Below are 27,985 nucleotides of genomic sequence, written 5' to 3' on the forward strand. Positions count from 1 at the left end.
CAAAACTGGATTATAGATGGCAGAGAGTTGGTGTCGTAAACCACCGCCTCTGTTCAAAGATGGTCGCTCACAGTGGACATAGATGGCTTCTTTCACTCCTCTTTCAAACCATCTGTCCTCTCTGTCCAAAATGTGAACATTGGCATCCTCGAAAGAGTGTCCTTCATCCTTAAGATGCAGATGGACTGCTGAGTCTTGTCCTGTGGAGGTGGCTCTTCTGTGTTGTGCCATGCGCTTGTGAAGTGGCAATAACGGAGGACATGACTTAAATACACCCAGAGAAACACAGGGGAATTCCACACAGGTGGTGGACACAGCTGGGTATGATCAACAAGACGAGACAGAGGTAAAACTGAACACACTCACATGAGACCCAGACCTTCACAATAAAACAGGAAATGAGAACACCACACCAAGACGCAGACCTGACACTGAGAGACAGACAGAATGACACATGGAACCTGAACTAAACTAAACGTGAGATACAACCGAGAACAAATCCTTAAACATGAAACTCAAATAATAAACATCATAATCATCATCATAAACACAACAAGAGAACAAGAAAACAATCCCTGATGCAAACTAAAACCAAAACATAATAACCTCAAACATGGAATAACAAAAACATGAAACTCCACATACTGGGTCCAACGGACCCAGACCCGTGACATATTGCCTTAACCCTTTAGAGCCGATCGGAGCGGGAATGCTCTGTTTTGCGTAACTATTTTTAAATCCCAGTAGCACTGCAACCACGTAAGCTAGCGCAAAATTTTTTTTTGCATATGAAACCGGAGGAGTTGTACTTACATCTTATGTCATCAGCTTGTCCTAGGTCACGGTTTCCTTCCACATAAAGCTTTGCAAAAACTGCATAAAAAGCGCTTGCAGGAACAAAAATATAATATTCCAGAAACACGCTTTACCAATCCGATCAGCTGTTCATAACACTTCCTACGTTGGAATAGACGTCAGCGCGAACTTTTGCATTTCCGCCATTACCTGCCCGAAACCGGAAGTGACGTCATTTTCGCGGAAATGTAGTCTTTTTTGCGATCAGGGCCTCAGGGCCTATACTGCTCTTTTTAAAAGTTATCTTTGACTTTATGACTTTCTGTGTCGTTTCTGGGATGCTTAGGACTCATATTGCACTGCTGGAAATAGTTTATTTTGATGCATATGCTGCTTTTTTGCAAATCTGCAGTATAATATTTATTTTCGTTTTTCCTGCAGTGTATAAAAATTGGTGTATTTCAAAAATAAAACTATAAAGACACTCAAAATAAATTTCCTGTGGTGGGAAACTATTTTGTGCAACTTTTTTGTATTTACAGTTTTGAGGGATAAGCCTCTTAAATTTCTCTAACTACAAATATATGTTAAAAAATCAAAAACGATTTTCAATTTTTCTGTAGTTTATTGCACTTTTTTGCAATTTATTTACTATGCACTTAATGAATACATATTATTAAAATCTGGGCTATAATGGTTGTATTGATGTATAGCAACTTGAAATGCTCCCAAAAATGGCTCCACAGCATGTAAAAATATAATATAAGCTCTGGCGGACTTGGTTCTATGGTAGGTCTTAAAGGGTTAAACAGTTTATTTTTCAACACCACAAAACAAACAATAGGGTATAATATGAAACGATAGACATTTTTATATCGTCATCTGATATATATTGTCATATCGCACAGCCCTAATCCTTTTTTTGTTTATGTTGTTTATGTTCTAGGTACAGATGGCACGATAACACTTTTTTATGTCCGATACCGATATCAGAAATTTAGATATCTGCCGAAAACGATATGAATCCGATATAGTGCGTTTTTTAATCAATAAAACTGTTTTTTTAATATTTTGCTGCATTTTGTATAAGTTCATACTCAAGTTTAAATAAACAACAACACTAAATCTATTCTGTTATACCTGCATGTAAAAAAACACACTGCACCCAAAATATTTCATAGTTCAGCAATACTGATCAATCTAATAAACTCAAACCTACTCCATCCTCCCTATTCTGGTATTTTAAAGAGTACTTAGCAGAAATATTAAGCAACCTAACTAATAGGGTTGAAAACTCCCAGCAAAAGAAAATAGGGAACCACCCCCCACCCTCCACCTCATGATGCTTAATCGACGTAATCAACTTTAATTTGATGCAGTGTGAAAAAAAAATGCACAGAAATAAATTATTTTTCAAGAATAATTAAATAGATTGAACATCTTTCTTCAACAGAATTGCAGAATTCACAGATGGTACTTTCCCAAAGGAAAAAGTACTATAGCTTTCTAGGGTATATTAGACTTAACAGTTACTATATACAGTAATGGACTTCTATACATTTTACATCAGATTAAAACTTTGAGTGTAAGATTCAGATAATTATTTATTAAAAGCTCAACATTTTAAATGAGAATAAGAAAGAAAAGTATGTCTTTGTGCCCCCCTTTTCCCTGTTCATGCCCTCTCGGCCCCCCTGGCTAAACTTTGCTAGATCCGCCCCTGCACAGTTACCAGCTGTCAGCTACGTAGAAAAAGATCCTGGTGTCGAAAGTAATATTAAATAAATTCTAACAACAGCTTATCAAGCTTAAACGTGCTGCTGTTGTTCAGCCGCTGGTTTACTCTTTCTGGTGCAAAGCGGGCCAAAAACAAGAAGAAAAACTCGCGACAGAAAAGCCGATCAGCTGATCATTAAGCAGTTTCACAATTGAAGTAGCAGCAGGAGAGAGAGGCAGTCATGCCATATATCAGTTGTTAAGCTTAACATGGGAATTCTTTACAAACATTCAGAGATGAACTTACACACTTGCTTTACTTCTCTCTGGGATAACTTCCTCGGGGATGAAATGCTAGTTTGGTAGAAGGCTAAAAATACACACAGCCGCTCTATCACGTGAGCACACTGCTCCGACGTGCTACGGTTTTGAGCCGAGTTACCCCGTGTCGCAAGTTTTGTGAGGTGCTTTGTTGATATTTAATGGCTCGGATTACATTTTTTATTTCTCGCCGATATCCGATCCGGTAATTTAGGTCAGTATCGGACCGATACCGATAGGTAATATCGGATCGGTCCATCTCTAGTTCTAGGTAAAAAAAAATTATAAAAATACAAACTTTTTAAAAATGTCTTGTTGTTTCTCTTTTTTTCCTCAGAATAAATTGCAACTAGTCTCAATGGCTGACACGGAGGAGCAACACAGCGACACGTTAACCCCGACTGCTGCAGTTCCTGTATGAACTGAGGAACTCTGAAAATCCAAGGAAAAGTTGAGTGTATTTTATTTAAAGCTCAGATGGACCTTGATGGACATGCAGGCTGCATTCAGGACTTTGTCACACTGGTATATGAAGAGTGGTAACAAGACTTTGTAGTAATTTGTCTTACTATTGTCTTATTTGTTGTGATTTAGGGTCTGTGCGCACAAGCAGAGGTTTTTGTTTGTAAACGTAACCTTGTTTTCAGAGCCTTGTCTAACATTTAATGGTCATGAAATATGTCAGACTTTTTCCTCTACTTAAACAGCTAAGAGCATTTGAACACAGTGGAGAGAACGGTGTGCATTAAGGATTTTGAACTATGATGATTAAGTGTTGTCACTGCTGAGGATTTGTGGACACAGATCCTTATTCACTACGCTGCTGTTTACAGTTTAACATTTCATCAGAACAAGCACTTCTAATTGTACTTTGCTCCTCACTTGAATGAATGTAAATAAACACATTTACATGAGTGCAACCTGATTTCAAGGAAATAAAAATGCTCAAATTTGAAAGCTTGTGAGTTATTTTGTTCATGTATCAGTTGTTTAGTCGTTTTATGAGACGACGGATGCTGTCGTTATATTTTAGTATAGTGTTTGAGTTAAGGAGAATAAAAAAATGTTTAACATTAATTGTACCAATGTTGTTGTGTTCGAAGCACAAATTAATTTAAGTTTTAATTTATGAATTTTTGAGTACATGGTGTACTAGGTTGTAATTGCATAGAAATGTACGTTTAAGGATATAAGGAGCTATATTTAATGAGTTACAGTGAAAAGAAGTGCTTGGAAATAGTAATATAAACAGAAATTTCAACTTTTCTATCAACGGAAAATATCAGTTAATGATACAGAAAATATACTGTAGGAGTGTTTAGCTTATTTTAGAGTTTAGAAATGTGTTAACATAGAATGTAGAACTATTGTAGAGATACTGACACTGCCCTTAATATAATAAAGGCCTCACTGTGTCGTGAACTTAGGAGTAGATTGTAGGAGACCTCTCCCCCACTTGAACTGTGAAAGTAAAACAGAGAGGAGTTAATGCTGAGTGGAAATTCCCCAGAGAATGTTTGGGTGGGGGTCTCAACATTTGTAACTGGATAACTGTGGTCTGGAAGGGAGATGGGTTTTATAACCTAGGGAGTCACCTACACCCACAGTGTTTTAACTGTCATGCACACACATCCACACGCACACTCACTCATGTGCACACACATACACACAGGTATGGGTACACAGTCACTCACGAGCACTCACATAGACACGTGGGAACGCGCACATGTAGGCATTCATGTGCGCGTGCACATAGACACAGACAGAGTTTGCAGCACACCGTGGGGGTTTTATGATAGGGTCACCCCTACAAAACTGTGTTTCACAGACAAAGGAGTGAAGATTTGCAGAGGGACACACCGGCCTCGTCTTCCCTTCTAGAAGTGCATGCTTAAATGAAGATGAATAAAGATGAATAAAGGTTTTGTGAAATGACTACTGAGTTCTGGTGCCGTCTCTGGATGCTTCGACGAATAAAAGACCAGGGCTCAGGAGCCACGGTCGCCCCTGGGAATCGCATCTGTAACCGGAAGGTCGCCGGTTCAATCCCTGGGCTCTCTGTCCTGGTCGTTGTGTCCTTGGGCAAGACACTTTACCCTACTTGCCTACTGGTGTTGGCCAGAGGGGCCGATGGCGCGATATGGCAGCCTCGCTTCTGTCAGTCTGCCCCAGGGCAGCTGTGGCTACAACTATAGCTTGCTTCCACCAGTGTGTGAATGTGAGAGTGAATGAATAGTGGAATTGTACAGCGCTTTGAGGTTCTCGAAAAGCGCTATATAAATGCAATCCATTATTATTATTATTAAAACTGATTACGCAACAATACTTTCCATTTTATAGCTGAAGGAAATGTCCATAAATAGTACAGAGAGTATACTGTAAATCTACAGAATTTTCCGTTTTATCATTTACAGAAAAGTCCGTCAAACTTCCGTAAAAAAACAGAAAATGTACTGGCAGAGAATTACCAGGACATTTTCTGTTTTTCTACGGAATATTTTTTACAGTGCATGACACTTTCACATAGGACACAGCGTGCACTGCAAGCGCTGCACTGACCACTAGCTGGACCAAATAAATGACCCAAAATTTGTGTTGTGGTGGCTGCTGCGCTCTTCCCGTGCCATTTTTTGTGGCTGCTCTACATTTTCTAGATGTTTCCTGTCATTTTGAATCATATATATTTCATGCATACTTGAGTTTCATATGATGTCTTAATACAAACCTCCTGTATGGAACTCAGTCTGCATTTTACATTATTTTGCAGCTGACAAGTGAATTTAATATAATATTAATATCATGTTAGATAACAAACAATGTATTAATTTTTAGTACATAAAGCAAAACTTCACACATGCCCATAACTTTTATGTCTAACAACAATTTATTTCAGTGTTTAAAAAACCTGACATGCCCAATTCAGTGGAAATACATTTCCACAACACTGCTTTCCTCAAGAGGTCCCTATATGCACATAAACTGGTGTCATAAAGTTGCTTGCACTCAGACGCTCAGATAGACTCAAGTTTTTGGTTTGGAGGAAGTGTGACTCTTCAGCCTGGCTACAGCGCTGAAGAGAAACCTAGGGTTGTTCTTATTTTCTTCAATATGATGAATAGTAAGTAAGTAAGTAAGTAAAATTTTATTTATATAGCACATTTCTAGATAGACATCACAAAGTGCTTTACAGATATAACAGATTAAAAGACAAAAAACAAACAAAGTTAACAAAAAGCAATTTTAAAAAGATACGTTTTTAGCTGTTTTTTAAAAGTAATCAATGAATCAACGGATCGTAGGTCCTGAGGAAGGGAGTTCCAAAGTCGAGCGGCCACAGTAGCAAAAGCTCTATCACCCCTAGTTTTCAGTCTCGTATACTGAATGACAAGTAGGCCCTGACTACTCGACCTCAGAGACCTACTAGGGGCATAGGGCTGCAAAAGTTCAATAATATATGGTGGTGCTTGTTGTCGAAGAGCCTTAAAAGTTAAAACCAAAATCTTAAAATGGACTCTAGATTCGACAGGAAGCCAATGTAACTGCTTAAGCAACGGTGTTATATGTGAATATTTAGAAACTTTCGTCAGAAGTCTTGCTGCAGCATTCTGAACGATCTGCAGACGCTCCAAGGAACCTTTGTTTAAACAAGTAAACAGGGAATTGCAATAGTCCAATCGTGATGAAATAAAAGCATGAATAACAATCTCGAGTTCGGTATAGGAAATTATGGAGCTCAATTTAGAGATATTTCTTAAATGATAAAAGCAGGACCGAACAAGAGATTTAACATGACTATCTAACGTAAGAGCAGGATCAAGGATAATCCCTAAGTTCCTGACAGATGGTTTTACAAACGCTGAAAGAGGACCAAGAGCATTTATTATACTGGGTCTATGTCTATCTGGGGCACATAAGAGGACTTCGGTTTTGTTATCATTTAGTTGGAGGAAGTTTTCAGCCATCCAGCCTTTAATGGTTTCCAAGCACACATTTAAAAGCTGCAGCTTAGAAACCTCCTCCGGCTTAAAAGATATATAGAGTTGGATATCGTCCGCATAACAATGGTAACAAATATCCTCAAAAGGGCTCAGAATGTGCTGGAGAGGGAGTAAATAGACTAAAAACAGTAATGGCCCCAGCACAGAGCCTTGTGGCACACCAAAAGACAGAGATGCAGAAGATGATCTATACTTAGAAACTGCCACAGAGGAAAATCGGTCAGAGAGATACGAGGAGAACCATTTCAATGCAGTCCCAGAGACACCGACCCAGTATTTCAACCTGTTAAGTAAGATAAAATGGTCAACAGTATCAAAAGCCGCCGTAAGATCCAACATTAAGAGAACAGAACAATTACCTGCATCACTTTGTAACAGAATATCATTAGAAACTCTAAGAAGGGCTGTTTCGGTGGAGTGGACTTTACGAAAGCCCGATTGAAATTTGTCGAAAATACTATAATTATCTAAGACTACTGTAAGCTGCTTAGCCACGATCTTCTCTAAAATCTTAGCGATTACCGGAATTTTTGAAATTGGTCTATAATTGCTAGGGAGAGATGGGTCCAGCATAGGCTTTTTTAACAAAGGATGAATAACAGCAGTTTTAAAATAGGCAGGGACTATGCCCGAAGCCAAGGAGGTGTTAATTATAGTAAGAATGCAAGGACCAGTAGAGTAAAAAACATTTTTAAATAATGATGCAGGTAACACATCAAGAGAGCAAGTGGATAATTTTGTTGCACTGACTATTTTTTCCAACTCTGGTAGTGAAACAGGTGAAAAACCTTCTAAAACGACAGGCCGAGCTGGTGTGGGAGCAGACAGCGCAGATGCTGAAAAGGACAAGTTTTTCCTTATGTTACTGATTTTTTCTAAAAAGAAATCAAGAAAAGTTTCACAATCTTCAACAGAGGAGATAATGGCGGCAGGTGAAGCAGGAGTAATAATATTAGTAATAGTATCAAATAAAACTTTAGGATTACCTCTGCTCTTTGTAACCAACTGAGAAAAGTAAGCAGCCCTCGCAACTCTAATAGCACTGTTAAAGGAGGCTAAAAGATCCTTTAAATAGAGGAGATGAACATTTAAGTGCGTTTTCCTCCATAACCGCTCGGCTTTACGACAATTTTGTTTTATAAGACGAATGTTGTCATTTAACCAGGGTACAGACTTAGAAACAAGCACAGGTCTCATTTTAATCGGACAGATTTCATCTAAGATCGAAAGACAATGATAATTGAATAGATCTATAGAAAAATCAACATCGTTTTGTGGGGATAATGTTAATTTAAAAGCATCAGAGAACTTCTGTGCTGTGGAGGGGTTTATAGTACGGGAAATGACTGTCCGATGAACAGGAGACATAGGCTCGCAAAAAGACATATTAAAAAAGACACAATAATGGTCAGAAATAAAAATGTCCTTAGAACAAATAAAATCAATATTCAGACCCAAAGAAAAGACAAGGTCCAATGTATGGCTTTTGTTGTGTGTGGGGCCAGATACATGTTGGATAAAATGAAAAGAGTCCATAATGCTGGTAAAACCCCTAGCAAAGGGGTCGGACTCATCATCGACATGTATATTAAAATCTCCCACAAGAAGCAATTTAGACAACCTCATAGTAGAGGACAGAAAATCACTAAACTCAGCTAAGAACGAGCTGTTTGGGCCAGGAGGGCGATAAACCAGTGCACAGTGAAAAGGATCCTTCTTTCCGATTTTGATGAGCTGCAGCTCAAAAGACAGAAAGTGTCCAACTTTCACTGCACGGCAGTCTAAACGGCTCCGAAATGCCACCGCGAGGCCTCCTCCACGACCAGATCCTCGAGGCTGGCTAATGACAGAGAAGCCGTTTGGGCACATTTCAATAGTAGACGAATAATCCGAACCCCGTTGCCAGGTCTCAGTCAAAAACAGGAAGTCCAGATTTTTAGAAACAATGAAATCGTTAAGCACAAACGATTTATTCGCCAAAGATCGGGCATTAAAGAGCGCCATAGACAGCGGGGTGAAAACATTGTTGTTGGTAGAAGCTCGAGTTTCTCGAGCTAAAGGGCGTAAATTCCCGAGATCAGAGCCTTCATGTTCATATATTCCACTCACCGAGGGGATAAAAAACCAGTCAGCAGAAGAGTCTGGATGAACCCTTCTGAGATAACACGACCTCAGAGAGCCAGGCCTCTCCATATAGCTGTCATGTGCGTAGGCAACAGAAAACGCCCGACATCGCTTTCTAATCAGCCCCCGCCGCCAAAGGAGCCTAAGCTTCACCTGGATGCCTGATCTCTTTCCTCTTCTTCTCCGTAGTCTACGGGGAACGCTGAAAGCGTTGGCCGAAGATTCAGTCACAGGCAGAGGGTGGAAGGTACCAGAGGAATGCGGGAAAAAGAGTGGAGAATGGAAAGTCCCACAAAAGGAAGAGGAAAAAACATCTTTGGCCGTCATTGACGAACGGATGGATAATAGCGTCAGACGGTCGTAGACCAAGGCAGCCAGAACATCATTAAAACAGTTAAAAAACAGCAGAGTAGAGAGAAAAAACACAACAATAGAGCGAAAACAGCTACACCCGACAGTAGGATGCCCTTTCTTTACAGAGGGCTTTCTTATAGAGCGGCAAACTCTTTACATGCTAAATAAAATTCTAAATTAGTGAGATTATATTTACTCTCAAATTTTGGAGTGATCTACTTTAAGGTACGCATTTGAGAGTTATACCAGGGAGTCAAGTACTTCTGATTTGAGACTGTTTTTCAGAATATCCATACGAAGTGAGGATGTAACACTATTATAGATTATTGACTTGTGTACGAGTAGTGTTTAGAGAGCTGCTCTTTAATAAATTGTGCAATCATTAGATTAAGCTTCTTTAACAAATAGCACAAAGGACAACAAGATGATTCACATACAGAATATTTTCTGGGGTGTAATTCTCCTGGTGGCAATCTTGGTCTCCTCATCTCGTTCTTCACAGCACAAACAAATGAGTGGTTTTCAATTCAGATGTGTAATAATGTGAGCCCAACTTTATCAAGCCCAAATCTTGATATATCTATGTATCAAATACAGAAATAAAAGACACAAGTACTGTGTTACCAAACCCTTTGAGATTCATTACTGGAGCTAGGTACTAATGATAATTCACTCAAGAGGGGTGAGTATGACACATCTTTCCTGTCAGCCCTTTGTAAACAAAGAAGTCATTAACCTAATGAGCAAACTTAAGAGGGAACACAGTGAAAGTTATGTCTTGTTTTGTAAGAAAGTTTAGTTGGACAAAAGATTAAATCTATCTATTTGTATTTTGTTATAATTTTATATATTTCAAATGAAAAGAAATGATTTGTTAAATTTACTTAGATTACAAATACTAACATTATTTCTAAAAATAAAAATATTTTGTGATGCATACATTTATCCACAACACATTTATTTGTTTCTACACAAATACCGGTTCAAATGTTAAATTGTGACTCAGAACCGCTTCAAGAGACAGACCCGTTTATTTAGAATGGTTGATAAGTCTTTAAGTGCTGTATGAAAGTGTGTTAGTAAATATGAACATGCTCAGAGCAGAAGAGTGCTATTCCAATGCATTTATCTGCTTAATTTATGCATAATAGGCTGCATCTCCTCAGTACAAGGCCTGCATATGTTTTATTTAATCTATAGGAATTTTGTGCTTAAAAACTGCTCCAAAAATGTTTCTTGTCTTTATCAAGTCTTTCTAAATTATAATATATTATTGGAATACACTAAATGGTTGTTTGTTTTTATTTGCCTTTTTCATTTGTTTGTTGTTGGGGTTTGCAACGTTGAGTTGTGTTCAGTGGTTGAGAGGAGGCGGTAGAAACCTTAGCAGGATAGTAGGAAGAATACACGATCACACTGGTAAATTCAAATCAAATTTTCAAATTCAAATTTTATTTGTCACATACACAGTCATACACAGTACGATATGTAGTGAAATGCTTGGACAACTGCTCGTGACCTAAAGAAAACAAAAAAGGAAAAGGCTATGAATAAGATAGGAAATAAATATGAAAAATTAAAAAGGGTAAATTTAACTAGGAAGGAATAAAATATAAATTAAGGTTAAAAATGAAATAACTGTACATCACAAATTAGAATGAAGGGTAAATTTAACTGGGAAAGAATAAGATAAAATATATAAATTAAAGTTGAAAATGAAATAACTGTACAACACAAATTAGAATGAAGGGTAAATTTAACTGGGAGAATAAGATAAAATATATAAATTAAAGTTGAAAATAAAATAACTACAACAAAATACACAATATAGAACTATATAAGAATGTATGAAGAAATATAAATAAATATATACACAATAACAGCAGCTGTACAAGTATTAACTGGAAATGAAGAATATAATGTCCAGTGTCGTGCAATCCAATGGTACTGGGGATTCCACAGTGTATCCTTTAATGCACATTCTCTTCATCAGCCATACAAGGCCCGGCTGAAATGCTGCTGCTTATCAAATATGACAATGTTCATACAACCCGTAACGTTGCAAAGGTTTTCTGGAGAGGTAAAACATATAAAGTCCATCTCTCTCCATGTATTCGCGTGCAAGCACATTGCTCCCATAAATCACAGAGAGGGCAGTGGCGCACACTAATGACCTCATAACCCCTTGACTTATGTTATATTAAAGAGACACCACACCATTGTAACTGTTACATATTCCCCACGGGTTAAACAAACACTGTCCCCAGCCGAACACAGCAAAGGTACAATCCAGACTTAACCAGCCTCCATACATGGTTCAGCAGGATAAGATGTTAAAAGTAAAACAGGGAAATGTACAGTGCAATATGGACAAACTGGCATACATGACAGTGTCCCACATGGTAAATGGCCATATTATAGAAACTTAGGATAGTGAGGACAATTACAGAATGAAATTCCCTCTTTTTCGTTGTTTTTTTTTTTTTCTTCAAAAACTGTAAGAGTCAGCATAATATGTGAAAACAGTACCAGGAAGAATTGTACAAAACTTAAACACTCATGCTACAACTGTAACCAGCACGAAACACATAAAAAATGCAACTTCAGGTACTATGGCAAAGCTGCATCAATCCCACGCTCAGGAAAAGCAGGTCCACGCGCATCTAATGGAGCCACGACGAAGGGCCAAACAGAGAACGGCACCAGAGTCCACAAACAGCGCTGGAGCGGCTCCAGTCGTTGCCATGGAAACCCACCACCGCAATCCTTCGATCTTCTCGATGTCTGCGTCCAGGCCAGCCTGGTCTGTTTCCGCGAAGTATGGCAGACATCAAATTTGATGCAGAACACCTGATTGTTCTGTAAATTGTTTGAAATGTTTATTTAAAAAAAACACCTTGGCTACATTTTTAGGTAAACAGCTGAAAAAAACTTTGTTGTTTCCATAACTCAGTGACTTTTTTGAAGAAGTAACTATATAATTATTTTCCCAACATTGGTCATTATATACTGTATTTTGCAGACGGAGAGTTACAGGACTCTCTCCCAGACCACAGACTCATACTCATAATACAAGTCAGAGCTTTATATGAAAAAAAAAGAAAGAAAGTTTTGTTTTCTAAAATTGGAGTTCAAGTTATTTTTACTTCCTGTCACGGGTCTGGGTCCGTTGGACCCAGTATGTGGAGTTTCATGTTTTTGTTATTCCATGTTTGAGGTTATTATGTTTTGGTTTTAGTTTGCATCAGGGATTGTTTTCTTGTTCTCTTGTTGTGTTGATGATGATGATGATGATTATGATGTTTATTATTTGAGTTTCATGTTTAAGGATTTGTTCTCGGTTGTATCTCACGTTTAGTTTAGTTCAGGTTCCATGTGTCATTCTGTCTGTCTCTCAGTGTCAGGTCTGCGTCTTGGTGTGGTGTTCTCATTTCCTGTTTTATTGTGAAGGTCTGGGTCTCATGTGAGTGTGTTCAGTTTTACCTCTGTCTCGTCTTGTTGATCATTCCCAGCTGTGTCCACCACCTGTGTGGAATTCCCCTGTGTTTCTCTGGGTGTATTTAAGTCATGTCCTTCGTCATTGTAGTTGCTGGTCCGTCTGTGTTTCCACCCTGCACTAGAAAAAATGGCCCTCCAAAAACAAGAAAAAAAAAACTTAATACAAGTTATTTTTTGCTTGAAATAAGTGAAAAAATCTGCCAATGGAACAAGTGAAAATTCTCTTGACAAGATTTCTTGAAATAAGACAGTGAATCAAGCCTTACGAGATCTTGAAATTAGCTGGAAAAACTCATTCTTAGCTATATTTTACTAGTGTTGTGAAGTTTTTGTGTCTCATAATAAGTTTGTGGTGCTCAAAAGTAGTATTTTCGCCTCAAAAAAAGCATTTTTTCTATAAACCTCCCAACATCATCCTCATTGTTTTCAGTGTATATAACTTGTTTTCAGTTCTAAAAACGTGACACCCATCTAGATTTAAGTCCAACACCTTACTTGAAATAAGATTAGAAATTGGCATTTCGAGACAAAATGTACTAAAGTTAGCATTCTTTTACTAGTATTAGGCAATCTTTTTTGTAATAATTCTCTATTTCTAGTGCATTTACCCCATATTCAAGACTGTTACCTACTGCTTATAAGACAAAAAAATGAGAACTATAGACTTCAAAAGCAACAACTTTATTGATAAAACCCCATAAACAGAGGGGACTACATAAAAGAAAGCCATTTTGCAGTGACTTTTTCCCCTGCCCATTATAACACTGGGGCTAACCTGGCCAAATTACAAACAAAAATCAATCACAACCAACATGGACTGTAGTAGCCGTGGAAGGAGAGAGGAAGTGCTTTCCTATAGTCCATCTGACCATATTGGCTTTACTGGCCAATAAAAGCAGTCCACTCAGCCATGCTCTTCTTGTAAGATGATGTGAGATCTCTCTCATGGATTTTGTCCAAGAGAACCTCCGTCTGTATGACGGAAAGCAGAGTGGCTACACACTTTGGGTATGTAAGGTGAAGGGTGTAATAGTAGGCCATAAGGTATAAAGCACCCTCGGTAACCAAGTCTTTTGGAAACGTGGTTATTGGCACATCTCCTACCGCTAGGATGCAGTTGGATGGACTCACAATCAGGACTGGGCAGGAGAGAGGACGTTTCATCAGATAGGTATTAGGGTCTTCTTGGTCCTTTAACACATAACACGGACATACTTTTGTAAGGAGGATGCACTTTTGTTTCAAACACATAACTAAAGCTAAATTACAACAAAAGTTGAGGTTCTGAGAAAACACATCTGAAATTGCTACTTTTAATTATTCTCGATGGAATTACTGTTCACAGCTGTCTAGCCTTCCTGAAAAACAGAAAACAAAGGCTACATTTAATTAGGTATCATTGAGGTGATAAAAATGTGCTACCACGTAATGCATCCATGTTTGTATTTACTGGTCACAGAGATCTAACCTGTGAGAACCCTCATTCCAAAAATGTGTTTTAGGTGCCTTTTGAAGGCTTAGAACATATAATATGTGAATATAAAATACTTTGGCACTCATCAGAAGAAGCATTTTTTAATACTGTTGTCCCAAAAAGAACAAAAACAAAAAACATTTTACACAACTCACCTTAAGGACATGCACCAGAGCCTCACTCGCATCCCGTGCCCTCTTTGGAGGAGCAGAGGTGGATGGGAACAGTGATGGCAGCACATGTAGGATCTCAAGAGCCTGTTCAGCTATACAGAAGAAAGAATCATCATCTCATTACCACACTTAAACAAAATCCTCAAGATCACAAAAAACAAAACAACAACAGCATACAAGCATAAGTCATATTAGCCTACTGTAAACACAGTATACAACAATTATCTACACCATTTAGCATTTTTTAGGTTACTGTGACAAGTTTAAACTACGGATTACAGCTTTAACTTTCATGTGCTAGTGTCTTGTTGTTCACCTTTTCAATCCACGATGGTTGTCACTGGCCAAGCTAACTACACCTACATTGACTTACATTGCATTAATGTCAGTCTGTAAAACTTAATGCTGAGGAGGGGAGGGGGAACAAAAAGGGATTTATCTTACATTGTATGTTGTGTAGTGAGCCTACACAACAACCTTTTCCTAAACTGGCCTGTTGGTTTGTATTTTTAGCCTTTTGTAGCGTTGAGTCTGTTTTCCCTGCGCATAACTAGTAAAGGTGCGGCTTTCAGCTCCTTCAAGAAGGAGAGGGGGAGTGGGGGATTAGGCCTTTAAAATTTCAAATTCTCCTCCTCCTGTCCTCAGTGACATTACTTTAACCCTTTAAGACCTACCATAGAACCAAGTCCGCCAGAGCTTATATTATATTTTTACATGCTGTGGAGCCATTTTTGGGAGCATTTCAAGTTGCTATACATCAATACAACCATTATAGCCCAGATTTTAATAATATGTATTCATTAAGTGCATAGTAATTACATAAATTGCAAAAAAGTGCAATAAACTACAAAAAAATTGAAAATCGTTTTTGATTTTTTAACATATATTTGTAGTTAGAGAAATTTAAGAGGCTTATCCCTCAAAACTGTAAATACAAAAAAGTTGCACAAAATAGTTTCCCACCACAGGAAATTTATTTTGAGTGTCTTCATAGTTTTATTTTTGAAATACACCAATTTTTATACACTGCAGGAAAAACGAAAATAAATATTATACTGCAGATTTGCAAAAAAGCAGCATATGCATCAAAATAAACTATTTCCAGCAGTGCAATATGAGTCCTAAGCATCCCAGAAATGACACAGAAAGTCATAAAGTCAAAGATAACTTTTAAAAAGAGCAGTATAGGCCCTGAGGCCCTGATCGCAAAAAAGACTACATTTCCGCGAAAATGACGTCACTTCCGGTTTCGGGCAGGTAATGGCGGAAATGCAAAAGTTCGCGCTGACGTCTATTCCAACGTAGGAAGTGTTATGAACAGCTGATCGGATTGGTAAAGCGTGTTTCTGGAATATTATGTTTTTGTTCCTGCAAGCGCTTTTTATGCAGTTTTTGCAAAGCTTTATGTGGAAGGAAACCGTGACCTAGGACAAGCTGATGGCACAATATGTAAGTACAACTCCTCCGGTTTCATATGCAAAAAAAATTTTTGCGCTAGCTTACGTGGTTGCAGTGCTACCGGGATTTAAAAATAGTTACGCATAACAGAGCGTTCCCGCTCCGATCGGCTCTAAAGGGTTAAGCATGTTAAAGCAGTAGTCCGTAAAGATCCAAACTATACTCTGATGACCAATAACACCAAAACATCATTGCTTACCTTTATCCATTCCCATTGGGGGCTTCAGCGTCTTTTTCCATACACCAAAAAACTGCACCTTCTGGCAGAAATCTTGCCATCTTCCCTTCAGTTCATTGATGAAGTTGGCATTTTCTTTATCCAAAATGCGATGAAGCTCCTCCATCACCTATAAAATATTCAGCATACCAATATAAACATGTCGATGCATCACTGAGGAGCAAGAAGTTGGTATGATAAACATTGTTTGGCTTGAATCACGTGGATTCAACAATGACTTATGTAGCCCAGCTAGAAAAAAAGAGCAGTGGAAAGTAGTTTTTTTTTCATGTATAATGTAAAGAATTTAGTCATTTCTTTTTTCTTTTATGTTTAAAGGAAGATGTGGACCAATAAGATTATCTGTTGTCATTTAACTTGGCCAATCAGCAATGAGCTCCCAGTGACCCCTGCTGTTGACCTTGATCACATGATTTCCTGTGTTGCCATTTCGTTCCTGTTCATATAATGCCATGTGCCAGAGAAACTAATGTTCCCGAAGTCGAATCGCTAGGAGTTAAAAGCAAGTCTGCTGCAGTTGTTTTTGGTTGTTCAGAGTTTCACCCTGTCAACGGTCAGGTTTTTTTGTTATCTGGTAAAAGGATGACTCGACAGACGGACCCAGTCTGAAGCAAGCCCCATCGAGGAGCAGTGATTCCACAGTTCCAGTTAACTGGATGGCGAGCCAACCCGAAATTGAAAAGGATTTGCCAAGGTTTTATTGAAGCCAAAGTTTCATTCCCATTGAAGCTTCAGATACCTGCAGGACTACGAACTTTCTTCCTTCATCGGAGTGTGGTAGGACAAACATTAAACAAACTGAACGGGCCCCAACGATCCATCAGTTATCAGACATTATCCACTCATATAATTGACTCAGAGAAAGCTGTATGCGCGCACTTTTATTTAGTTTGTTATTTTGGGGGAAATATTTTGTATTTTATTTTATTGTTTTTCATTACATTGTTGCAGCTGCTGTGTGTCAAATATAACAAATTTGTGAACAGTATATTGTGGTGTGGTCTCTCCTTATTGGTGTTTATACCTTGGGCTCCTGCCGATCCTAGATCTTCTGATACTGGCTAGTGGAGTTCGGTCATTCTTAATGATAAGTCGTAAGTCCGGTTACATAAGTGGCGAGCCAGCCAGGAGCCTAAGAAATTTTAAACATCAGTAATGAGAAATTGTGTCTAACATGGACTTTGTCCAGCGCTCAGGTGTAAAAATTCCCAATGCGGTTATTGTGAGTGGGATAACAAAATCAGAGAAAGATGAAGAAGTTTTAGAGTTTTTGAAAAAGTATGGTGGTGTTAAAACCCTTTTGCCAGTGGATGATGCTACCTCAGAGTTTCACCAAAACCTGATTGTTGAGTACTCAAGTGGCTCAGCTGTAGAAGCTTTAGAGCCTCTTATGCCATACAAGTATGTTGCAGAGGGTGAACCAAATGTCTCTTACTGTGTGAGGGCCTTGGCAAGCGTTTACACTGCTAAGGTGGGTGAAGGTGTCACGAAGTCATACGTGGCTGAGTTAAAGGGCTTGGCTAAGCTCAGTGGCAAAACCTATGAAGAAGTATTGAAAGAGATGATGTCACAAATCTGTGAGACAACTGAGACCACAGATGAGGCACTTTCTGTCCTACATGATAGCATTGTTGATGAGACACCAATACCACAGCCCCAGTTGCCTTCAGGTTCCTCAAGGGTATGCAGTGACCAAGGTGTGTCAACTCCAGTTCCACCCTTGCGTGTACAGAAACCTTCAATAGTGATTAGTGATGTAAACCCCCCTGAAGTTCAGAAGGTCGTTGTTGAGCATATTTTAAGGAAAGATGACATTGGATCACAGATCCATTCTTCAATGCGCATCCGTTCCTTCTCAGGGAAAACTCCCAGGCCTAACAATGAGACAGACTATGAGACTTGGCGCTCACACATTGAGCTGCTTTTAAGTGATCCCAGTATGACCCATCTGCAGGTGTCCAGGAAGATTTTAGAGAATTTGCTTCCACCTGCAGTTGATGTGGTGAAGTGCTTGAGTCCCAGCGCACCCCCGGTAGCCTATCTGCAGTTGCTCGATTCAGCCTTCGGTGCTGTAGAGGATGGTGAGGAGCTTTTTGCTCAGTTCATGAATACCCTTCAGGACCCAGGCGAGAAACCATCAGCTTTCCTCCATCGTTTACAGCTAGCACTAAATCTAGCAGTAAAAAGGGGGGGTATTCCACCTGATGATATAGACAAACATCTCCTCAAGCAGTTTTGTAGGGGGTGTTGGGATAGTGGATTGCTCTCCAGTCTGCAACTTGAACACAAGAAAAACTGTCCACCGTCATTTTCAGAGCTCTTGCTAATGTTGCGTACCGAAGAAGATAGACAAGCTGCAAAGGTTGATAGGATGAAAAAGAACATTGGTTCATCAAAACGAGTATCTGTCCATGCTCAGAGTTGCTGTGTTTGTGCAGGCGTAAGAGAAAGCCCACAGTGTGGTCCGAAAGCTATTGAGGAACTTCAAAAGCAGATAGCTAGCTTGCAGAGTCAGCTAGCCTCATTTGCATCACAGGAAAAGCTAAGTGAGCGTGCCAACAAGAAACCGGTTAAAAAGACAACCTGTAAATCGAAAATGGACAACACACATCAAGAAGTGCATCGATTAGCCGGAGTAAAACAGACAGGCAGGCCCAGGCCTTGGTATTGTTTTCACTGTGGGGAAGATGGGCATATTGCCACTTCTTGTACAAACCCTGCAAATTCTGCACTAGTTATTGAAAAGAAGAAGCAGTTGGAGAGGAGGCAGCACGCGTGGGAAAGTCAAAGTTGTCCCAGCGACTCCAGTTCACCTTTAAACTAGATCCAGTCTCTGTTGTGGGACAGACAGAGGCTGAAGAACATGCGCAGCGTCCCACAGACGTAAAGATTGTCAGCAAAGCAGGCAAGTGTGTGGATCTAGAGCACTCCAGTAGTGAAAAGCAATCCTTCAGGCTTCCAAAGGGTCTGATTGGTACCAGGAGCACTGCTGAAGTGATAATTGAAGGTAAAACATTTAGTTGTCTGCTAGATACCGGCTCGCAAGTGACTACTATCCCCCAATCCTTTTATGAACAACACATGTCAGTGCAGGACATCAAGCCTCTCTATGACCTCTTGGAGGTTGAAGGGGCGAATGGACAGGCTGTACCTTATTTGGGCTACATTGAAACTACTGTCACTTTTCCAAAAGAATTTCTTGGTATGTCTATTGAGGTGCCCACATTAGCTCTCATAGTTCCTGACGTTCGAGCTACCTCAGGGTCCTACTTACTCATAGGGACAAATACACTTGATGTGTTGTATGACATTTATTGCAAAGCTAATCCAGGAGATCCCAAGACATTTCCTCACAGCTACAAAGCGGTCATTAAGGTGCTTGAACTCAGACACAATCAGTCTAACGTCAGTCACCATGGTGTTGTAAAACTGAAGGGCAGAATCTCTCAGGTTGTCCCAGCAGGGGCCACAGTGGTTTTGGAGGGTGTCTCTACTGCCAGCGGTCTTCAGCATGAACAATCAGTTGTTGTTGAGCAGCCTTCCAGTTCCTCTCTACCTGGTGGTCTGCTAGTGAACACTTGTCTGGTTGACCTGTCCAAACAACGACCCTTTAGGCTTCCAGTTGTGATTACCAACCAATCTGAACATGACATTGTCATTCCTGCTAAATGTCAAATTGCTGACATTAGCGCTTACCAATGTATTTTGTCAAAGGAGCAGAGTGTGGTTAACTTGCAAAAGGCAGATCTCACTCAAGAGGCCAATTGTAACTTCAACTTTGGAGAGTCCCCAATCCCTCCCGAGTGGAAGGGTCGTATCACACGACTCCTTAACAACATGCCAGATGTATTTGCGCAACATGACTTGGACTTTGGAAGAACCGACAAGGTGACTCACCACATCAAACTCTCAGACGAGGCTCCTTTCAAACACCGTGCTCGTCCGCTACACCCTCAAGACATTGAAGCTGTCCGTAGGCACATTCAAGAGCTTCTTGATACAGGTGTAATCAGAGAGTCCGAGTCTCCCTTCTCTTCGCCCATTGTGGTAGTCCGTAAAAAGAATGGACAGGTCCGGTTGTGCATAGACTACAGGAAACTCAACCTTCAGACAATAAAGGATGCTTACATGCTTCCTAAGCTTGAAGACACCTTCGCGGCTCTCTCTGGTTCCCAGTGGTTTTCTGTGCTTGACCTAAAGTCTGGATATTATCAAATCGAGGTGGAGGAAGCGGATAAACCCAAGACGGCCTTTATCTGCCCTTTGGGTTTCTGGGAATTTAACCGCATGCCGCAAGGCCTGACAAATGCGCCAAGCACATTCCAAAGATTAATGGAGAAGTGCATGGGGGATATGCATTTGAAAGAGGTGCTAGTTTTCCTCGACGACTTGATAGTGTTCTCAAAGACCCTGGAAGAACATGAAACAAGGTTGTTGGAGGTGCTCACTCGGTTGAGAGAGTTTGGATTAAAGTTATCACCTGAAAAGTGTGTGTTTTTCCAGACCTCAGTGCGGTACCTGGGACACATAGTGTCCAGAAATGGAGTTGAGACAGATCCAGAGAAAATCTCTGCCCTTCGTACTTGGCCAGTTCCTCAGACCCTCAGGGAATTGCGATCTTTTCTTGGGTTCGCTGGCTATTATCGAAGGTTCGTAAAAGACTATTCCAGCATTGTGAAGCCCCTCAATGATCTGACTCAGGGCTATCCTCAATCAACCAAAAGGGGTAGATCAAGAGACAGCCAAGAGCATTATCACCATCCCAAAGAGCCGTTTGGGAACCGTTGGACATCAGCTTGCCAGCAGGCATTTGAGTCAGTTATTGAAAAGCTGACAACTGCCCCTGTCCTAGGGTTCGCTGACCCTCAAAAGCCTTATGTGCTCCACACTGATGCTAGCACTACAGGCCTTGGTGCTGTCTTGTACCAGGAGCAGGAAGGGCAGTTACGTGTCATAGCCTATGCAAGCAGAGGGCTGTCGCATAGCGAGTCTCGATACCCAGCGCACAAATTAGAGTTTTTGGCGCTTAAGTGGTCAGTAACAGAAAAGTTTAGTGACTACCTATATGGGAATCACTTTACTGTTGTCACTGATAGCAATCCCTTGACGTACATATTGACGACTGCAAAACTTGATGCAACGAGCTACAGATGGCTTGCAGCTTTGTCTACGTTCACATTCAAGCTGCTGTATCGTCCTGGGAAGCAAAACTGGGATGCGGATGGGTTATCCCGTAGACCCCACGGAGCTCTTGTGGATGATCTGAAATCCCAGAAAGAGAGGGAGCGCATTTTCCAGTTCACTCAGGGTCATCTCGCTGATCTTGAAAATCTCGAGGAAGCCAACCAAGCGGTTGTGAAAGCCATTTGTGAAAGACAGTCAGTCTATAGTGCCAGCTCTGTTAATCCGAGTTTGGATGGCTGTGTTACTCTTGTTGAAACTCTTGCCATGTCCTCTGATGCTGTGCCTGACTGCTATGGACAAGAAGATGAGTTTGGAGGATTGCCTGTTATTCCTCAACTGACTGAGACCGAGTTGATGGATAAACAGAGAGCTGACCAATGTCTAAGGAATGTTATATCCCAACTTGAGCATGGGGTAAGCCCACCGCCTACTTTAAGGGGTGAACTTCCAGATCTTCCACTCCTACTTCGAGAGGTTGGTCGGTTTCAGCTTATAAACGGCGTCTTATACCGGAGACGCCAGCTCGGGTCTCGGGTATCTCACCAGTTAGTACTGCCCCCAGAGCTCAGAGAGACGGTTTTGAGCAGTCTGCATGACCATATAGGTCATATGGGCATTGAGCGCACATTAGATCTCGTTAGGGCCAGATTCTATTGGCCCAGAATGGCCTTGGATGTAGAGAGGAAAATAAAGACCTGTGGTAGATGTGTGCGCAGAAAGGCGTTGCCCGACAGAGCTGCACCGTTAGTCAACATCAGTACCACAAGGCCACTGGAACTGGTTTGTATGGACTTCCTCTCTCTCGAACCAGACAAAAGTGGAGCCAAAGACATCCTTGTGATCACCGATCACTTTACTAAGTATGCAATTGCTATACCAACATGCAATCAAAAGGCCCGCACAGTAGCTAAGTGCCTATGGGACAATTTTATTGTGCATTACGGGTTCCCAGAAAAGTTGCACAGTGACCAGGGACCTGATTTTGAGTCTCGCACAATAAAAGAGCTCTGTCAGATGGCTGGCATACAGAAGGTTAGAACTACTCCCTACCATCCCAGAGGAAATCCAGTGGAGCGGTTCAATCGCACATTGCTGGACATGCTAAGCACTCTTCAAAACAAAGACAAGTCTCACTGGCGTGACTTTGTGAAGCCCCTTGTTCATGCCTATAATTGCACCAGGAATGAGGTGACTGGATTTGCACCGTACGAACTTATGTTCGGTCGTCAGCCCCGCCTGCCGGTGGATTTGGCTTTTGGGCTGCCGGTGGAAGAGGAGCAACAGATTTCACACTCACAGTACGTGCAAAATCTGAACTCCCATTTACAAGAGAGTTACAAGGTAGCTACTGGAAATGCTGCCAAGATAGCAGAAAAGAATAAATCCAGATTTGACAGGCGTGTGACTATTTCAGATCTGGAGGCAGGGGACAGAGTATTAGTCAGAAATGTCCGCATTTGTGGAAAAAACAAGATTGCAGACAAGTGGGAGTCAGCCATCTACATAGTCGTAAGCAGAGCAGGATCCCTTCCAGTGTATACTGTGAGACCTGAAAAGAAAGATGGTCCACTGCGGACATTGCATAGGGACCTATTACTCCCTTGTGGCTATCTCCCCAACGAGAGTAGTGACGAGCCTGTAGGGCAGACACAAAGACGCAGGCCGGCAACACGTCTCAGTCCAGTTGCAGACTCCGATCAACTCTCAGAGGCCGAGGATGAGATTTTCCCCAATTGCTGGTTCAGAGACGCCCCCAGTTCTGAGATACCTACGGTCACCATTCATCAAGAAACGCACCCTTATTTATCAGTGTCTTCTGGGGAAGATGCACAACTTCCAGAATTTTGTCCCTCAGTTAAAGGTTTTACTGCTCGATATCCAAGCTGCAATCCACAGACTGACCAGTTATGTAACTTACCTGTTGACAGTCCAGATTCAGCAACTCTTCCAGTGTCTGAGAGTCACTGTCATGACACAGAAATCGTGAGCGATGACCAAAATCCACCAGCAGAGATGGAGACTGAAAGGATTGCACCTGGAAGTGATTGTCATGACTTGAATTCCGGTTTATCTTCTCTTGCTCCAAACCTGTCTACGGATGTTGAGGCGACAGGTCGAACTGAAATGGGATTGTCAAATGAGTCACCAACAGATGAATCTCCTGAAGAGCTCTCAGTAGACCAGACACTGATTGGAAGCCAAGACCAACCTGGTTCTGCTAGACGATCAAATAGGGAGTGAGAACCGCCTAAACGCCTTCAGTATGTGAAACTTGGGCATCCACTTATAGCTGTGGTGCAATCTCTGTTCCAGGGTTTAACCACAGCTTTTACAGACATTTTGGATGAGGGTTATCACCCATTAGATTGCCCTGTCCAGACCCATCAGACAGTAATTACCCAACCATTGCCATGCAACGGGGCGTGCATGAGTTCAGTGGGGGAGGTTGTAGCCCAGCTAGAAAAAAAGAGCAGTGGAAAGTAGTTTTTTTTCATGTATAATGTAAAGAATTTAGTCATTTCTTTTTTCTTTTATGTTTAAAGGAAGATGTGGACCAATAAGATTATCTGTTGTCATTTAACTTGGCCAATCAGCAATGAGCTCCCAGTGACCCTTGCTGTTGACCTTGATCACATGATTTCCTGTGTTGCCATTTCGTTCCTGTTCATATAATGCCATGTGCCAGAGAAACTAATGTTCCCGAAGTCGAATCGCTAGGAGTTAAAAGCAAGTCTGCTGCAGTTGTTTTTGGTTGTTCAGAGTTTCACCCTGTCAACGGTCAGGTTTTTTTGTTATCTGGTAAAAGGATGACTCGACAGACGGACCCAGTCTGAAGCAAGCCCCATCGAGGAGCAGTGATTCCACAGTTCCAGTTAACTGGATGGCGAGCCAACCCGAAATTGAAAAGGATTTGCCAAGGTTTTATTGAAGCCAAAGTTTCATTCCCATTGAAGCTTCAGATACCTGCAGGACTACGAACTTTCTTCCTTCATCGGAGTGTGGTAGGACAAACATTAAACATACTGAACGGGCCCCAACGATCCATCAGTTATCAGACATTATCCACTCATATAATTGACTCAGAGAAAGCTGTATGCGCGCACTTTTATTTAGTTTGTTATTTTGGGGGAAATATTTTGTATTTTATTTTATTGTTTTTCATTACATTGTTGCAGCTGCTGTGTGTCAAATATAACAAATTTGTGAACAGTATATTGTGGTGTGGTCTCTCCTTATTGGTGTTTATACCTTGTGCTCCTGCCGATCCTAGATCTTCTGATACTGGCTAGTGGAGTTCGGTCATTCTTAATGATAAGTCGTAAGTCCGGTTACACTTACATGTCCAATGTCCTTGAAGCAAGGATATGCTTCTAGAACCTTTTTGTGTCTGTCCTCCTCGCGAATAGTATTTGAATCAATGAATGCTCTTCTGGCTGAAAATTCCAAATCCAGGAGCTGAGAGACATCCTGCTGGTTTGGGTTTTTTCTCTTAAACAAAGTTTGTAGGGTCTTGTAGTGTTTGGCCAAGGTTGCTGGACAGTGGGTGTCTGGACTGTTGATATCTGCAGGCTTGTTAGCTGCAAAACACAAAATTATATAAATAATGTCTCTCACTTTAAAAAAAAAAATCTGTCATTAATTATGTCATTAAAATGACAAGTGTCTATAGACTATACTTTAATGGAGTTAAATCTTAAAAAAAAAAAAATACAGCTCTGAACTTAACTATTAAATACTTATTCATTTTTCAAAATATTTACCATGCAAATGCCAATTTACATATGGTCATGCAATCATATACAATTATATGTAGGCACACAAGTGCACCCCTATAAAGAAGTGCCCACACACACACACAGCCATGAGGCAGTTGGATGGACTCACTATTAGGACTTGGCAGGGTAGAGGGTTCTTCTTCAAGTAGGTTTTGTGCTTTCCTTTTTCCTTAAAGACATAGCAAAGAGATATTTTGTGTCAGGGTAATACACTTTAAAAATTAGTTTGGAACCTAAATTAAAAAACAGTTAAAAAGAGGAAAAAAAAAGCCTCTAGTGAGGCACATTGTTTTTTAAAAACATTACTTTACATGATATACTGAGTGGTTAGAGACAGTGATGTTGCACAGACTTATACTATAAACACACCACAGTACCCAGCTCTTTAAATTTATAATATACTGGCTTTTATTAATACCAATACTTTATTAACATTAATTTCCACAGAAATGTTAACAAACTGATGATAAAACAGGAAAAATGTGATGTAGTTATCATTTTCTGATGCCCATTTTAAAGCCTTTTACTTCTGTCATGTCAGGACTGCCATCTTGACTCAACATGCAGGTATATTTGTTTTATTTTTTTATGATGACCACACAGTTTGTAAATGTAAAGTTGAAACTCACCTTCTAACTCACTTGTTTTACTGGCTGACTCTGGGCTGCTCCTCCCTTCTGTGGACAGATCCAGAATGATTGTTGAGTCACTTGAATCCATTTCTTCTACGTCACTTGGCTGATCAAGACGTCGCCTCTTGGCAGAGCTGCGAAGATTAGTCAGTTAATCAATTAGTTATCAACTATAAACTCAATCAATTCATATCTTTATTGTACAGCCATTTTCAAATATACAAAGTGTAACACAAAGTGCTTCTTCCTTTCATGCTAAAACAGGTGAGGAAACTAAAGGCAGGTCACCAAATACTTGATTGATCACATTGGATCACTTCTTTCTTTCCTTAATAAAATGCCCAAACATGATTTTAGCTTTTTTGTTTGTCCTCTATCGTTGAAATTAAAATTGTCAGGTTGTGGACAAAAGAAGACTTTTGGGGAAAAACTTTCACAACTTTCAAACATCGTACTGACTAAACAACTTATCAATTAATGAGGAAAATGAATAACAGAATTATCATAGTTAAAATTAAAATTAATTAGTTGCAGCCTTACCTCTTTGAATGTCTCCCATCTGGAGTGGCTTTTTGTGGGGATCTCACATTTTGCAGTCTTTTGTTTAGCTGTGTGTACACAGTAACCTGTATAGGACATTTAATACATTTTTCCAACCACTACTAAAATGTCCAACATGAAACACTTTGGTATTGAAGTGGATGCATTTCACTTACCCATGTATTCTTGATGCCTTGGTCCTGTAGCATAGGGTAGTACTGCACTATTCTCTTTGCCATTGCTGTAATTTCTGGTTTTGATGGGTATCTATGCGATTCTCCATCCCCTTTTGCCCTCAGGATTGCAATCATACTAGTCATGGTGTTTCGGATGAGCCGACATCTGAGCTCCTTTGACATTTTGCAGCTGCGCTCTTCACCTTTCTTTGACAACTCAAAGTATTGTTGGCGGACTTGCTCAAGCTCAGTGTCAGTGTGCAATACATATTCTGGATAGAATAACTTCACAACCTTTTCAGGGCTTGTGCATTTTGCAGCAGTTGCATTTACAGTAGTGGATGTCTGTTGCTTGGGTGACTCATTAATGGAGGAGCTGGTTGAAGATTTTGAGTCATCTTGGCCAGATTCCTATAAAATAAATAATAATGAATAAAAGCAAAACGCAATTTTTGTGTGTGTGTGTGTGTGTGTGTGTGTGGAGAGGGGGGAATAGTGAAGAGCCATTCAACTCTGCCCGCGGTTAAACTAGTTGTAATCGGACAAAAACACGACGATGCCAATTTTAAGTGGTGGTGAGTGACTGAGAAACTGACCTCCAGTACATCCTGACAGGCACGCCAGACAGCTTTTCTCCGTAAAAAGTTCTCTGGGCCTGGGAAAAGATCCTGCAAGTCTTCACGAGACAGGGTGCCCATCATTCCCTCGCTGATGTTTGCAGCTATGAACACATTGGAAGAAAAACATAGCAAGATGAAATTATGCCCTACAAAGGAAACTGCATGAGAGATGAGACTATGAAAGTTGACACTTCATTAAAATTGTGTTGCTATTGCTAACTAGTTTAGTATAGTTTAGTATAATTATCCACCTCTAAGGATGAATAAATACACTTGCATAAGTAAAACAAATAACTACAAATGTTCCTAAAATGAGGAAATGATCACATGAAATGGAAGGTAAAAAAATTACTTAAACATCATCAACGACATTATTTATAAAATAATGTAATTTGCACACTTCCGTGTTCATACACCTATGTAAAACATAAGTCCATTTAATCTGTTTAAAAATAAAATTCGCATACATTACCCTTTAAAACCGACACTGTGACCTCATCCAGTCCTTCCATGCTGTTAGCCTACTTAGCACACTAGTTAGCTTTTTTGGCGTTAGCTTGCCTCGTCCAGTCACTGTTCGGCTGCAACGTTACACAATATAAACACACCAAAACATTTAGAACTTTCGAAAGGAGTGTAATATGTACAAAAAATGAGCACTGTATAATACATTTTAACTTACTTCCAATGAAACGCGAATGCAAAGAACTCTGGGACAGTAGTGGCAGGCACGTGTCTACATGAACTTAAGATATCCACCAGATCATTCACGACAGCCAGAAACGAAGTTCGTCTTCAATTTGCCTGACATTTCTTTGGCCCAAAAATCCTAAAAGGATGATTGATTGGTTTTTAAACTAAACAACTGTCTTTGTGCATTGCAAAATAACGTTAATTATTATAGGTTA

At 40.2% G+C, this 27,985-nt stretch overlaps 1 protein-coding gene and 1 long non-coding RNA gene across 2 annotated transcripts in view; both read right to left on the reverse strand.

The window, feature by feature from the left end:
* Nucleotides 1-27,985, reverse strand: part of LOC308401490 — a 303,063-nt gene that overhangs the window by 99,988 nt on the left and 175,090 nt on the right. The gene's annotated exons all lie outside the window — the stretch shown is intronic.
* Nucleotides 23,767-27,884, reverse strand: LOC308400979 (uncharacterized protein; the record flags this gene model as incomplete). Its single annotated transcript, XM_080889042.1, has 9 exons — nucleotides 27,760-27,884; nucleotides 27,550-27,658; nucleotides 27,054-27,178; nucleotides 26,458-26,868; nucleotides 26,282-26,367; nucleotides 25,739-25,875; nucleotides 25,114-25,278; nucleotides 24,673-24,911; nucleotides 23,767-23,790 (listed from the first exon to the last, which is right to left on the reverse strand). The coding sequence occupies exons 2-9, from the start codon at nucleotides 27,587-27,589 to the stop codon at nucleotides 23,767-23,769; spliced, it is 1,227 nt and encodes a 408-aa protein (XP_080745168.1). The 5' UTR covers nucleotides 27,590-27,658; nucleotides 27,760-27,884.

This window comes from Rhamphochromis sp. 'chilingali' (genome assembly GCF_963969265.1).
Source record: "Rhamphochromis sp. 'chilingali' genome assembly, chromosome: 8".
Lineage (NCBI taxonomy): Eukaryota > Metazoa > Chordata > Actinopteri > Cichliformes > Cichlidae > Rhamphochromis > Rhamphochromis sp. 'chilingali'.